Source organism: Rattus rattus, chromosome 10 (assembly GCF_011064425.1).
Source record: "Rattus rattus isolate New Zealand chromosome 10, Rrattus_CSIRO_v1, whole genome shotgun sequence".
NCBI classification, from domain to species: domain Eukaryota; kingdom Metazoa; phylum Chordata; class Mammalia; order Rodentia; family Muridae; genus Rattus; species Rattus rattus.
In genome coordinates this window covers 4788990-4803143 of record NC_046163.1, presented here as the reverse complement: position 1 = coordinate 4803143, position 14154 = coordinate 4788990, and the positions used below count along the sequence as shown (strand labels likewise).

General features: G+C 46.1%; 1 protein-coding gene across 1 annotated transcript; it reads left to right on the top strand.

The window, feature by feature from the left end:
- Positions 1–3284: 3284 nt before the first annotated feature.
- Il10 (interleukin 10) lies at positions 3285–7774 on the top strand. The gene is made up of 5 exons (XM_032915519.1): positions 3285–3485; positions 4350–4409; positions 4696–4848; positions 5844–5909; positions 6972–7774. The coding sequence occupies exons 1-5, from the start codon at positions 3321–3323 to the stop codon at positions 7062–7064; spliced, it is 537 nt and encodes a 178-aa protein (XP_032771410.1). The 5' UTR covers positions 3285–3320; the 3' UTR covers positions 7065–7774.
- The last annotated feature ends 6380 nt before the right edge of the window (positions 7775–14154 follow it).

Here is a 14154-nt window from a genome sequence, read left to right as displayed (position 1 = left end):
GAAAGATGCCATTTTGTGGGGCATGAGTCGATTCCCCATAAGATCTTGTACACTGTTTATAAGACTTTAAAATCTACTCGTGTGCACAGATACACACACACACACACACACACACACACACTTTTCTGCCCAGTGTCTTTTGCAGCTAAAGTGGCGAAAGTTAAGTAGCGTTCCCAACACATGAGGATGTCCTATATCAACTTGCCACTGAACTTGGACATCTTGCAATGAAGGATGGGGAAGAAGGCAGAGTTAATCAAGGGCCTGGTGACGTGTGAGGGCAAGATCAGCCATGGACTGCTGGCCTCATGTAATGAAAAGGAAAAGGAAAATCTCGAGCTGGGTGTCAAGTTCACCTGTCATCCTAGTGCTCCAGGGGCTAAGACAGGAAGAGGGTGAGTTCAAGGCTAGCCTCAGCTACATGGGGAAAGTTCTTCAGAACAAACTAACAACAAATACTATCTTTTAAAGCCATGCGTAATAAAACATCCTTTCACTGGCAGCTGATGAGAAATAGGGAGTGTTTGAAACATGGGTGATAAAGGAGACATTGCCCTGCAGGTCCTCCTCTCACAGCTTCCACCTGCTCTTCCAGGAAAGGGCTTATTTAAATACGACTTCTGGACTGACTCAGTCCATTTGTCCCCAAGGAATGCACAGACTGATGTGTAACAGTCATTTCTTCTGGAATCCAAAGCACCAAACAGCACCCAGACTGACAGCGTGCCCATCTATCCCTAGACACAAAGTCTCACTTCCCTGTCATGGGCACTTCCCTTGTCCTGAAACCCAACTCAAGTCTCCCAACATGCAATTCTTGACATTTATGTCTCAGATGTAGCTGTGGCTTTGGGGCTTTTCCCAGCGTATGCCAAAGACTTCTCACCAACTCGAGCTTCTGCATGGTCCTTACTTGGCTAAATATGGACTTGTGTCAAGGACCTCACATAAGGTTCTCGAGGACCATTTAGAGTCTGAAATGTTGAGGAGAGAGTGAGCAACAATCTGAAATGAATGGGGAAAGAAAGGGCCAACTAGCTGACAAATGGCTGAAGATGACTGGCCGTGTATTTCAGAACAAATAAAGAATCCAGATCATAATTGTAAGCCCCACTTAGTTGAACAAGAAATGTAAATTGTTTTCACGCGTCTCTCTTCTGTGTCATTGTGAGTGTAAAGCATACACATTTGTAACATATAATATAGTAATACATGATATAGTATATTAATGAAACTATATTATATTTATATTAGTATATCTCAGACACTACTAAAAGATTAATATATAAATATGGTATATCATTATATTAATATAAATTATATGCTATAATTAAGTACATGCTAATATATTAATGTTTTATGTAATATATTATGAAATAGTTTGATGTATATGTATAAAAGGAGATTATAGATGAAGAAATAATTACAAGAAGAGGTAAGAGTTGGTGTCTCTCCTGCTGAGTTCTACTCTCACCCTCCTACTTCCTGGTGTTTCATCTCCTAGCCTTGGATCAAGCTCATAGAACTGGCCAGTGCCAGTCCCCAAGAAAGCTGATACCTTCGATTAGCCAGATTCAGTGTTGGGGAGGTCAGACACACAGAGGTCAACACAATATGCTCAGGAAACTTGTAGCTGCTCAGAAAGACAAAACTATGCAGAAAGGCAGCAAAGGGGATTGTGGTTGCCATGGTGCAGGTAAGTACAGGACACAGTCAGGAGAGAGGGCAGGGAGGGTCCACGCTGTCTGCCAAGGAGGACCTTGAGTCTCCTCTGGGACTCAGATCCCTGGTCTACAGCACTGTGTCCACACCTAAAAAATCATCAGTTTAGAGAGAGGGTTGCTTCTGCTGGTGGAAACCGACATCCCCAAAAACCCAGAAGTCAAAAGGGAAGGAGAAAGTGAAAGGGATGGGGGCTGCCTGGCCCCTCGCTCTGTGCCTGCTGCTGGTAGACCTCAGCCTGAAATCGACAGGAGCAGCAGTTCTTGACTCAACTCCATTCCAACTTCTAGAAGATTCTTTTCCCGTCAAAGAGTGTTGGGAGGAGAGGCCAGAGCCCTGATCCTGGTCTGCCAGCCCCCACATCAGATAAGACTAGATAAGCTGAAGTTCCTGGTCCACCGGCTCCGGTGTGGTAACCCTCTCCAATGGGACAGGCTTGGAACCCTGTACCAAAAGAGATTCTCCTCCGTGCTGATGTGGGAAGGAGAACCCTGGGGTGTGCTCTCCACATGGGTCTACTTTTATTTAAGCAAACAGTCCCTGGCCAACAGGACATGTAGTATTGCCCTGCTTGGGTCACACAGAAAACAGGTACCAGGAGGACAAGTGGCTTGCCCAGAGCACAGAGGGAAAAGCAGTAGAGGACTCTAGGTGAATGTTCTCCCCACCCAAACTGGAAGTAGGAGAAGTCCCGGTTGAAGGGAAGGACTAGCAGAGACTTCTGAGGACTCTGTAGAAATAATGACATCATCTCCATCCCTCCATCCTTCAACAGCCACAGGTCACACGTCTCCAAGCCTGGGACGTTATAAAACGCGGCCATGGTGAGGACTACCTCACATGACAGCACAGAGCAAGCTTCCTGGAAGTCTGAGCTCCTTCTCCTAACTTTCCATGCTGGAATCTGAGAACCTTTACAAAACACGGGCCAGAGAAGGCACCAGAGCCCTCCTCTGATCCTCTGTCACTCAGCCAACAAACCTTTTCAAGGAAGAGCCTTGAACACACAATGGAAGAATCAAAGAGAGTGAGTTTTGAGGGTAATCAGCCCTCTCCTGTTTCCTTTGGGTAACTGAGTGCTAAGGTGACCTCCTGGTCAGCAAGAAATAGCGGACATTCAACCCAGGTTGAGTGGAGGAAATAATTATTTCTCAATCCTAATGTGCTCTGGAATAGCCCATTTATGCACGTCATTGTGACTTACGAGTGCGTGAATGGAACCCACAGTTGTAGATCTCTGTACACAGAACAGCTGTCTGCCTCAGGAAATACAACTTTTAGTATTGAGAAGCTAAAAAGAAAAAAAAAAATTAAAAGAGAGATAGCGCTTACTAAAAATAGCCGTAATGCAGAAGTTCATTCTTACCAGTTCTTTTGTGCTTACAATGCAAAAAAAAGAAAAAAGAAAAAAAAATTAAGCTCAAAAAAGTGCATGGTCTAGAAGAGGGAGGAGCCTTTGCCAGGAAGTTTGTAAATTGGGAGGCCCTGCTGCACCTTCGGTATAAAAGGGGGACACCGGACAGGAGATCTACACATTAGGGACTTGCTCTTCTACTACCATAGCCACAACGCAGCCTTGCAGAAAACAGAGCTTCAGCATGCCTGGCTCAGCACTGCTATGTTGCCTGCTCTTACTGGCTGGAGTGAAGACCAGCAAAGGCCATTCCATCCGGGGTGACAATAACTGCACCCACTTCCCAGTCAGCCAGACCCACATGCTCCGAGAGCTGAGGGCTGCCTTCAGTCAAGTGAAGACTTTCTTTGTAAGTATAATGCCCACCTAGCCTTTCTTCCTAGGATCAACTGAAATATGCATTCTGATGGAACTGTCAAAATAGCTCTCCTCCTCCTCCTGCTCCTCCTCCTCCTCCTCCTGCTCCTCCTCCTCCTGCTCTTCCTCCTCCTCCTCCTTCTGCTACTCCTCCTCTATCTCCAGCATCTATTCCCCTTAAACTTGAATCCAGAGAGTCCTAGGCCAAGCCACGGGTTATGAGTTAAACTAAACCCAGGCATAGCTGAAAACTAGGTTAACTAGCTAGCTAGCTAGCTAGGTTAACTCCTAGCTAGTTAGGAGGTGAATGCATTGACTCTCCCATGCTCAAGAACTTTCTGTTAAGTTTCCGATGAGACCCCATGTTTTGCTGGCTAGGACAAAGTGTGGGAAGATACATCTGTCTCTGCTTAGTCTCAAGATCTGGAAGACCAAAGTCTGGGGGTTTGGGGGAACACCAGAGCTCAGGAAACTGCTGTAGGAGGTCCAGAGAAGGCAGAGAACCATGCAAAGCAGAGGCTTGCCGTAAGGGACTCCAGACAGGAAGGCTTGACACAGGTGCCCTAGAAACCTCAACTGACTCATCTGAAAGAAGACCAGGCCTGGGTCAAACTTCTCCCAGTCTGTTAAATTCAGTCAGAAGTTTTTAAAATCAACTTGATCCAAAGAGGAAGGACTTTGATTTAACTCCGGGCTCTAGCATTATCTTATCCTGTTTTTAAAACTCACTTTTCCAAAGTCATCAGGGCTACCTTGATTACAAATTCAAAACTCTGCAAATGGAAAAGGTATTCAAATGGCACGCGTGACGGGTATTCCCCCAGCCCTTGTATTCATGGTCCTATTGTCCCTCCAGCAAAAGAAGGACCAGCTGGACAACATACTGCTGACAGATTCCTTACTGCAGGACTTTAAGGTAAGAATCCACTGGGTGCTGGAGAGCAATTAAGTGATTAGGGAGGGGAGGTGCTGCTTGTGACAGCGAGAGCTGGGTCTGGTGCCGTGGCTTTCAAAACGAGAAGTGAGAAGACCTTAACTCAGCATATTGCCAGCAGTCGAGGGTTATGAAGAGCTCATTCTGTGGTAAAGAGAGAAAATGTAACTGGGGGGGGGGTCCCTAGGGACAAGACTGTCCATCAACGTTAGTGGCAACAGTCCATCCTTCCAATAAGCCACACCCAACCTTTGATCCCTGCCTCTAGGGTTACTTGGGTTGCCAAGCCTTGTCAGAAATGATCAAGTTTTACCTGGTAGAAGTGATGCCCCAGGCAGAGAACCATGGCCCAGAAATCAAGGAGCATTTGAATTCCCTGGGAGAGAAGCTGAAGACCCTCTGGATACAGCTGCGACGCTGTGTGAGTAGCAGACCAGTTCTTTCCCCTGTAGCCACCCAACAAACACTGTCTCCTACAATCCAGCCAGGCCACGCGCATGCAGACACACACAGACTAGACAGAGGACTAGGTAAATCTAGAGGGACACCCGGAGTCAGATCTCTTGCTTGTCTGTCTCTGAGCGAGAGTGGGGGTGGCTTTGAGGCGATCACACGTGAAGATTTGCGTATAGCCTTCCTGTTATTTGTGAGTCATTGTGGGTCATTAGCTACTCCCCTCTCTTCAAGGGAAGGCTAGGGCTTCAGTCATAGCTCCCTCGTGTTGGGGCTGCCTGCCAAGGCTCCCCAAGCAGAGGAAAACATTGGTCTCTGTATCTCCTCTTTTGGGAAGCAAAGTCAGTGCCACACACCTGGGCTGATAGAAATCTCCCTGGTATTTCAGAAGGGCCAGAAGACTACTGTCTCTAAGCCAGTATCTATGAATAGCATATCCAGGACGTCTATGTCTCTGACTGAAGTGATTCCTTCGCTGCTGTTGTTTTTTTCTTTCTTCTCTCACGGATACTGGAAAATCAGTTGGAGTCTACTTGTGCCCAAACGATGGTTCTGGCCCAACGATTTGGCCCCAGTAACTGAGGCTTTTTCGATCCACTCTCAGACACCTAGAAATAGCTCATGGTGGTTGAGATTGGAGCTAGACAAGGAGAGACATTAAAAACATAACATGTTTTGGGGCTCGGAGAGACAAAACCCAAGACCTACCTAAGTTCACACCCACGCTCAGCAAACCATGATTTCAAAGACATACATTGTATCTTCTTTAGGCTGTTTCCCTCGGCTACAGAAAGATAAAGGACCAATCATGGCTCAGTTCTCCCTGGGGGCTAGGAAGTAGATATCGAAGATAAGCAAGGGTAGCTCCTTCCTCATACAAGAAAATCGTTTCCTCCCAAGAGCCATGGATACAGGGTTTGAGCAAGAATTATCAACACTCTTTTTTTTTTTTTTCTTCTACAGCATCGATTTCTCCCCTGTGAAAATAAAAGCAAAGCAGTGGAGAAGGTGAAGAATGATTTTAATAAGGTAAGCCTGGGCCATGGCAAAGAGAGCGCGTGGAACGTGACCTCCGTCCGTCCACTCGCAAGGGCAGAAAGAGGGCCCGACCTATTCCGACCGAACCTGGAGTGTGGGAACCAGCAAATGGTGTGACCTCCTCTGCCAGTTAGAAAGCCACCACCTCAGTCACATTTGTTTTCTGCAAAGCGTCTCTGGCAGTTTCTAAATGACTGCTCCACTTTTGCAGGCTTTTGGCTTAGACTGACCAGACAGCCTATGAGCGCAGAGCGCTAGGTGCTGGGGAGAGCGCCGTAGGAAACAGAAAGTACAGAAAGTACCTTGTTGGGAAACAGGCAGAACCCACAAGTACAGAAAGCAGACATGCATGAGTGCACGCAGGTACATCTTGGGGCTCAGCCTGGATGCTCCCCGGAACCAGAAGGAGCAGGAAGCAGAATTCTTAGGGGTCCCAGGGCACTCTCCACCTGGCAAACAAAATGAGGTTTCACACTTCCTTCTGCCTGTGAACCTATTCAACCCTAGTTCCCAGAAGCCATGTGGCCCACATCTTCTTTGTGGGCTAGGCAGAGCTCCAACATCAGTGGGCATGGATTCCATGACAGCAGGCCAGAGCAGCGGGGTGAAGACTGCCTACACACGCAAAACATTAAAAAAAAAAAAATGTTTTTCCTTGTTATCTCTATCACTGTCCTGCTTTGAAATTGCTTCCTCTAGCATCTTTGCATAACATTCTGCATACGCATTATGTGGGCACTGGCCTCTGGGGGGAAAAAAAAGTTGAAAAGGCTCTACTCTGAAGACAGTGCTTGGAGAACCGAATGCTTCCCTTTCCCTACTGACCCCTGGCAGTGCTTAAAGTCGGAGAAGGTGCAGGGGAAGACACAGCCCCTTCCCAAAGCAGACGAACAAATCTGCCTTGGGTCCTTCAGCTCCCAACACAAGAAAGCTGAGATCTTTCTTTTTTTTTTTTTTTTTTTTTTTTTTTGTTCACTCAGTAAATCCTTCCTAGTGCAGGGAGCCCCTCAGTCCTCCAATGGGTCCTAACCAGATTCTTCTCTCCCCATACAGCTCCAAGACAAAGGTGTCTACAAGGCCATGAATGAGTTTGACATCTTCATCAACTGCATAGAAGCCTACGTGACACTCAAAATGAAAAATTGAACCACCCGGCGTCTACTGGACTGCAGGACCTAACTAGAGCTTCTAAATCTGATCCAGAGATCTTAGCTAACGGGAGCAACTCCTTGGAAAACCTCGTTTGTACCTCTCTCCAAAATATTTATTACCTCTGATACCTCAGTTCCCATTCTATTTATTCACTGAGCTTCTCTGTGAACTATTTAGAAAGAAGCCCAATATTATAATTGTACAATATTTATTATTTTTTAATCTGTGTTGTTTAAGCTGTTTCCATAGGGGACATTTTATAGTATTTGAGTGTTCCAAAGGAAATTATATTATATAATGGGAGGGGAGCTTCCTTAGGAAGCAACTGAAACTTCGATCCTAAGGCTGGCCACACTTAAGAGCTGCAGAGCTGTTTACCAATGGTGTCCTTTCGCTTGCCCTCATCCCTGAATTCAGGACTCCTGAGAGAGTTGTGAAGACTCTCATGGGTCTTGGGAAGAGAAACCAGGTTGCTCCTTCCATGATTATCCTTGCAACAGCTCAGCGCATCTCCCTGCCATCACTCTGCAACCACTTCCAGTCTCGAAAGCTGTGACCAGTTTGTTATTTATAACCACCTAGAATTAGTTCTAATAGAACTCATTTTTAACTAGAAGTAAATCAATTCCTCTTGGGAATGGCGTATTGTTTGTCTGCTTTTGTAGCAGATCCTAGTTTTGAATAAATGGATCGTACTCAAATCACCTTGTGGTGTCTGTTGTGTCCTGTCTGATTTAAAAGAAAATCCCTCAAAATTCCAGAGGGCAGATGCAGTGAATTGTAGACTCCACAGAAAGACTCTCCAGGAAGGGGTGGAGTTCTGATCAGTTCAGAGGAAAAGCCTTGCCTGCCTTTCAAAGCATCAGCAGAAACCATTGAGATCTTCAGGCTCAGCCCTTTAAAATGTGCCCTGAAAACTTACAAGGCATTCTACCTTCCAAAGCCAGGGAGGGTGATTCTGCCCACGTGCAGCCCACACTAGGCAAGAGATGCCTCATGGGTCGGTGGTTCCTTCGAGCTCCAGAGGTTCTGGGGTGAACCTAGATCTGTCTGGAGGGCACTCTGGGGATTAACACAAAGTCCTCACCAGTTCCTAGAACTGGGAACTAGTCCTCCTCCACAAATCTGGTTACCGCTGGCAATCACAATTAAAAACTCCCGCCAAGCCTGCCTCTATGGTGCTGGTGACCAAACCCTTTCACGTGCTAAGCAAACATCCATCCGCTTGCTCAACTAAATCTCCAGCCCTTGCTGCTCTGAGAGAAGGTCTCACTAAAATTCAGTGTGGCCTTGAACTCAGCCCTTCCTGCCCCTGCTGGCCAAGGGCTGGGGTCCGTCTTCAGACGAAGGTCAGAGGCAACAGAGTTGAGCCACAAGAGTTGAATATAGGTAAACTGACCTACTCAGTAGGTTCCCAAAGGATTCCACCACTCTTCCTGCCCCCTCCCGGAGCTACCAGATAGATGTTAGTTAGACTGCCTTCTGGCTGGGGTAGGGGGAGTGGCTGGGGAAGCCCTACTAAATGTCTCGTGACTTCAAGGATAAAGGGAAACAATGAGCTGAGTAACCCTGACACCACACACACACACACACACACACACACACACACACACACACACACACGTGCTGGCCAGGCAGCCCGGGGACAGGGTGGGTGGGAGCTGACAAGCTGTGGTCATTTTTTCAGTAAGACCTGACTCACTTCGGTTAAAGTAACCATCGGAAGGAAGTGGGAAGCATCAAAGCTGAAGCTCTGAGATGAAAGGTTGGGGTTAAGAATGGGAGGGAGGGGGTGGAGGGGAAGGAGGGTGGTTCAGTGGTTAGGGTGCTTGCCGGCACCAGTTAGACAGGAGTTAGATCCTTGGAATCCAAGCAAATGCTAGTGTGTATGGTGGCATGGGAAGGCACAGGCAGGGATCCCAAGGGCAGGGTTGCTAGCTGTTAAGTTCCAAACCCTGGGTAAGTAAGTGAGGTGTCTACTTAACATATCAAAGCAGAACTGGCCTCCAGGTTCTCCCAGCATCCCTCAGTCCCTACCTGTTACAGGGTATGACTGGCATACCCTGCCCTCCACCCTGAACTCTTCAGCCCAGAGGCTGGGTTTCTCTTCCCCCAGAGGCTCTTCCCTATACAATCCAGACATTTTGGTGACCTGCCCTTGTCCATTTTGGAGAGCTCTGGGTTTGAGTCTATCTCAGTGAGAAGATGGAAGAAGAATTGAGGGTGACTTCACACATCAATGTCAAGTCTGCACATGCACAGTCACACATGGGCATGTGTCCCCATGCATACGAAGAGTGCATGCACACACCTGTGGAGAAGAAATGAAGAAGAACAAGAACAAGAAGAACAACAATAAGAGGAGGAGGGGGAGAGAAGGAGGGGGAAGAGGAGGAGGAGGAGAGGAAGAAGAAGAAGAAGAAGAAGAAGAAGAAGAAGAAGAAGAAGAAGAAGAAGAAGAAGAAGAAGAAGAAGAAGAAGAAGAAGAACAAGAACAAGAAGAAGAAGAACAAGAACAAGAAGAAGAACAAGAACAAGAACAACACCAACAACAAGAACAAGAACAACAACAAGAACAAGAAGAAGAACAAGAAGAACAAGAACAACAACAAGAACAACAACAACAAGAACAAGAACAAGAAGAAGAACAAGAACAAGAAGAAGAAGAAGAACAAGAAGAAGAAGAACAAGAACAAGAACAAGAAGAAGAAGAAGAAGAACAAGAAGAAGAACAAGAAGAAGAACAAGAAGAAGAAGAAGAAGAACAAGAAGAAGAAGAAGAAGAAGAAGAACAAGAAGAAGAACAAGAAGAAGAACAAGAAGAAGAACAAGAAGAACAAGAACAAGAAGAACAAGAAGAACAAGAACAAGAAGAACAAGAAGAAGAAGAACAAGAAGAAGAACAAGAAGAAGAACAAGAAGAAGAACAAGAAGAAGAACAAGAAGAAGAAGAAAGGGCTAGCAGAGGTAGGGGACTGAAGTCTGATCTAGAGAAGTTCTAAACCCCTATCCAGAAAGATCCCAGCAGCTAGGGCTCAGTGACAGCCAGCATACACTAACTAGTCAGAGGTGGTCTCTCATTCAAGAGACTGAGCATTTGCGATGATAAAACAGGTCTAGAAAAGCTGCTGATCTCAACAGCAGCTACAATTTGGCTGGAACTTCTGGGTGTGTCAGCACCACACTTATTCCTTTATGGGGCACACTATATGCTTTTAGGCTTGCTGTTTCCTGTATACTCAGAAGTGTGAGCTTTTCCACTATTCAGTTTGCTGCACTACAGTTCAGTAATTCAACATTCTCCAGATCGTGTCAGAAATTCAAGGTTTTTTTTAAATTACTTTACTAACTCTCAACCCTGTGTTGGTCGTAAATTAATCTTTAAAAATACCTAGGCTCTGTGTCTGCTAGTTATACTCTGTCTGTATCCGTCTCTGGACCTTTATACCTAATATTTACATTAATAGTAATGTGGACATTAATTAAAGCCATTTGCTGACTACTTTACTATGCACTACATATATACTAACTTGTTTTCATGTAACATTATGAGGAGCTATTAAATTAATATCTCAGTTTTTTTTGAGACAGTTTCACTGTATATCCCTAACTCACTATGGAGACTAGGTGGCCTTGAACTCATGGAGATCTACCTGCCTCTGCCTCCCAGGAGTTGGGATTAAAGGTATAAGCATCACATCTAACCAACATCTCAATTTCTTACACAGGAAAATGAGATTCAATGAAAGCATCTACCTCAGGTCAGCCAACTACTAATGGCAGAGTTCATGATCTTAATGATTATATCAAACCCTTATATATCATTTTCATACATAAATTTCTAAAATATTATCTTTTTTCCCCATATTGTTCTGCCTCCTTAAAAGACACAGGTTTTTGCCCAAATGGTGGTATACACCTATAAAGCTGGGATTGAGAAGCTGAAACACAGAAATTAAGAATATGAAGCCAGCCTGGACCACACTGCCAGACCCTGCCTCAAAAACAATAATAAAATCTCTACACTCACTCCCACCTGCTCAAGAGGCTGAAGAAGGAAGGTCACTGGATCCAAGAGTTCAAGGCCAGCCCTTGCACATTGTACCGAAAGTAATAATAGACACTTTAGTATTATGCGTCTCCGTTCTTATTTGCCTCAAAATACTTTTTATTTCTCTTCTAATTACTCTTTGACTATCTGGTTCTTCAGGAGCAGGAGAACTGTTCACACACCTAATGCAACCCATCACGTGGCTCTTTGTAGATGGCTGTGGCCCCTTCATGAGTGTCTGCAGCACGGGATGTACAGACTGCCAGGAGCCACTAATCCTGGAGAGAACTCAGAGGAAGGTAGGTACAGCGTGATTCCTGGCCTAATCCAGGAACTCTCATACCCCTGGTCCTACCACATTCCACCTGTTAGAAGGAGGAAAGTACAGGCCACATGGGGGGGGGCAGCCGGGGGGGTGGGGAGTTGGGCTTCACCTTTGAAGGAAGAATATCGAAGGATCTGTGTACCCATTTTTCTTAGTTAGGGTTTTACTGCTGTGAACAGACACCATGACCAAAGCAACTCATAAGAACAACATCTAATCGGGGTCGGCTTACAGGTTCAGAGGTTCAGTCTGTTATCATCAAGGTGTCATGGTGCAGGAGGAGTTAAGAATTCTACATCTTCATCTGAAGGCTGCTAGCAGAATACTGGCTACCAGGCAGTTCGGATGAGGGTCTTAAAGGCCACACCCACAGTGACACACCTACTCCAACAAGGCCACACCTCCAAACAGTGCCATTCCCTGGGCCAAGCATATTCAATCCATGACGCTAAGTTAGGACTTCTACACCCTTTGAGCTCTGTGCTCTGCGCTCTCGTCTAGTGGATGGAGGGAAGAGTTGGCTGAGAATTGTCAGCATAACTGGGCCATCAACATAGACATTGCCATTCTTAGGTCCCCCTTTTGTAGACTTAGCCCAACATATTTACTTCTCTTAGGCTCCATCTCACCTTCGGAAAATTGGCAAAAATCTCAGTCTACATGCTAGGGATTGAATGTGTGTGTCCCTAACCCAATCGAATTCATACTGACTCCCAAAGCAATGACATTTAAAGGTGGGGCCTTTGGAAGGTGACCAAGGTTAGGGACAACAAGGATGGAACCTTCAGGGTGCACTTAGCACTAAGGAGAGACCCTGAAAGGTTTGTTCTATTTCCCTATCCTCTTTTAGGAACGCTCAAAGAAAAGGTTTTACGAGCACCTGATGAGGTAGGATCTCTCTTGAGGCGACAGCAGAGGCCTTGGGATGCAATGTCTTACTGGTACCCTGAACGCCTCAGCCTCCAGAACCGTGAGAAGCTACGATCCTTCAGGGTAAGCCAGGCTGCCTTCAGTGTCTTCTGACTACAGGTCAAACTCTCACTGACACACAAAGTCTGGAACGTGGGTATCACGTGGGTGAAAATGTGTAGGTGTTTTGAAGAGTTGCGTTACAATTGAGGTTTGGGCGAGGGTTTGGGAAGAGAGTTAAGACTTTCCTCTCTAAGACCAGCTCTCTCATCTCCCCAGTCGTACTAGGTCTCGGGTGGTGGGAAAGTGAGAATCTGCATTCCTCTGTGGTCTTGGTTACTGAGATGTGGAGGGTGGGTACCAGTGAGAGAAGTTCCTGGAATCCAGATAACAAAGTGATTGCCTTACATAGGTCCTGACAGAAATTAGTAGATGAGAAGCAAATGGGCTCCCCTGTCCTAGGAGTAAGGTGCCAGCAGCAGGCAGAAGCAAGTGCTGGGTCAGTGGCAGAAGCTGTCCTTCTGCTCCACGTTTTTCCTTCAGACTTACTTTGGCATTTAATTGTGACAATGCTTAGGGAAAGCATACACGGAAACTGAGTCACGAGAACATAAAGCTAGATTTTCAAATGAGAGGATGACCCTTGGCCTTCTTCTGTGAGCTACAGAAACTCCTCCAGAGCAAACCAGTTGACTCTACTCTCTAAGGTCACAGCGAGTCCCCTTTGCATATGTATAAGTTTCATTATTTATTGCTCCTTTCCTGGAGATAATGCATGTCATGACTGTGGAGACTTATTTAGCCCTGTCTGGAACTAGAATTTCTCAATACTAAAATACAGAACTAGGTCTGAATTAGTGATTTCATCCTGGGGCTATGAATAGAGGTGTTTGAGAGATAGAGATGGGACTGCTAAGCAAGTTCCCAAACTTGAAAACACCAGGGACTTCTCCATCTGCCTGCACAGGAACATTTAGAAGCATCCCTTCCTCTAGCAAGAGTTCCAGCCCGTACAGAGAAGGAACTGCGTGCTTCGTGCTGATCAAAGTCCACTTACTAGTCCTCTGATATATCATTGATGTGCAGTTGGACAATGGCATTCCTTTTTCAAAAGTTCCTAAGCAGACAAAGTCGCTGAAACTGACAAGTCCCTGGGGCGAAGTACGAGCTGTGATCCTCTGCAGCACCAAGTCTCACAGCCACGGAAGGAACTGACCTTGGAGTTCTCCTCGAGCCTCAGTCCCGACTGGAGCGTCTGAGCTTTTCATTCAGCCAAGCCCCTTCCTTCCCACTCTGTCGTCCTTTGGGACCCGTTCCTTCCTGGGCACCGGCGAGGTCTTCCAGAGAGCTTCCAGTCATCCGTGCCTCATCGGTAGCTCCCCTTTCCCAGCAGTGCTAGGCAACCACACGGGCTTAAATTTCCAGAAGCTTCCTTGTCCCCCAGCTGTGGAAGATATGAATGAGGGTTGATGGGGGTGGGGGGTTGGGGGTACCTGGGGGTGAGCGCGACAAGGAAAGTAATGCAGCTTACCTCTTACCCCACAGCACAGCTCCTCAGCTCTGGTATGCCCCTGAGATACCACCTACTACAGTATTCTCCTAACACAGACAAAATCAGCATCTTTTTAAGGTGGTGTTTTAAGAAATAAATGTATGGGAGGATGTGATGCTCCTGGCATAGAGCAAGTACTTAATAAAATGAAATAAAAACAAAAATTTCAGCATGGCACTGGTGGCCCATGCCTTTATCCCAGCATTCAATAGGCAGAGGCAGGCAGAACTGAGTTCAAGGCCAGTCT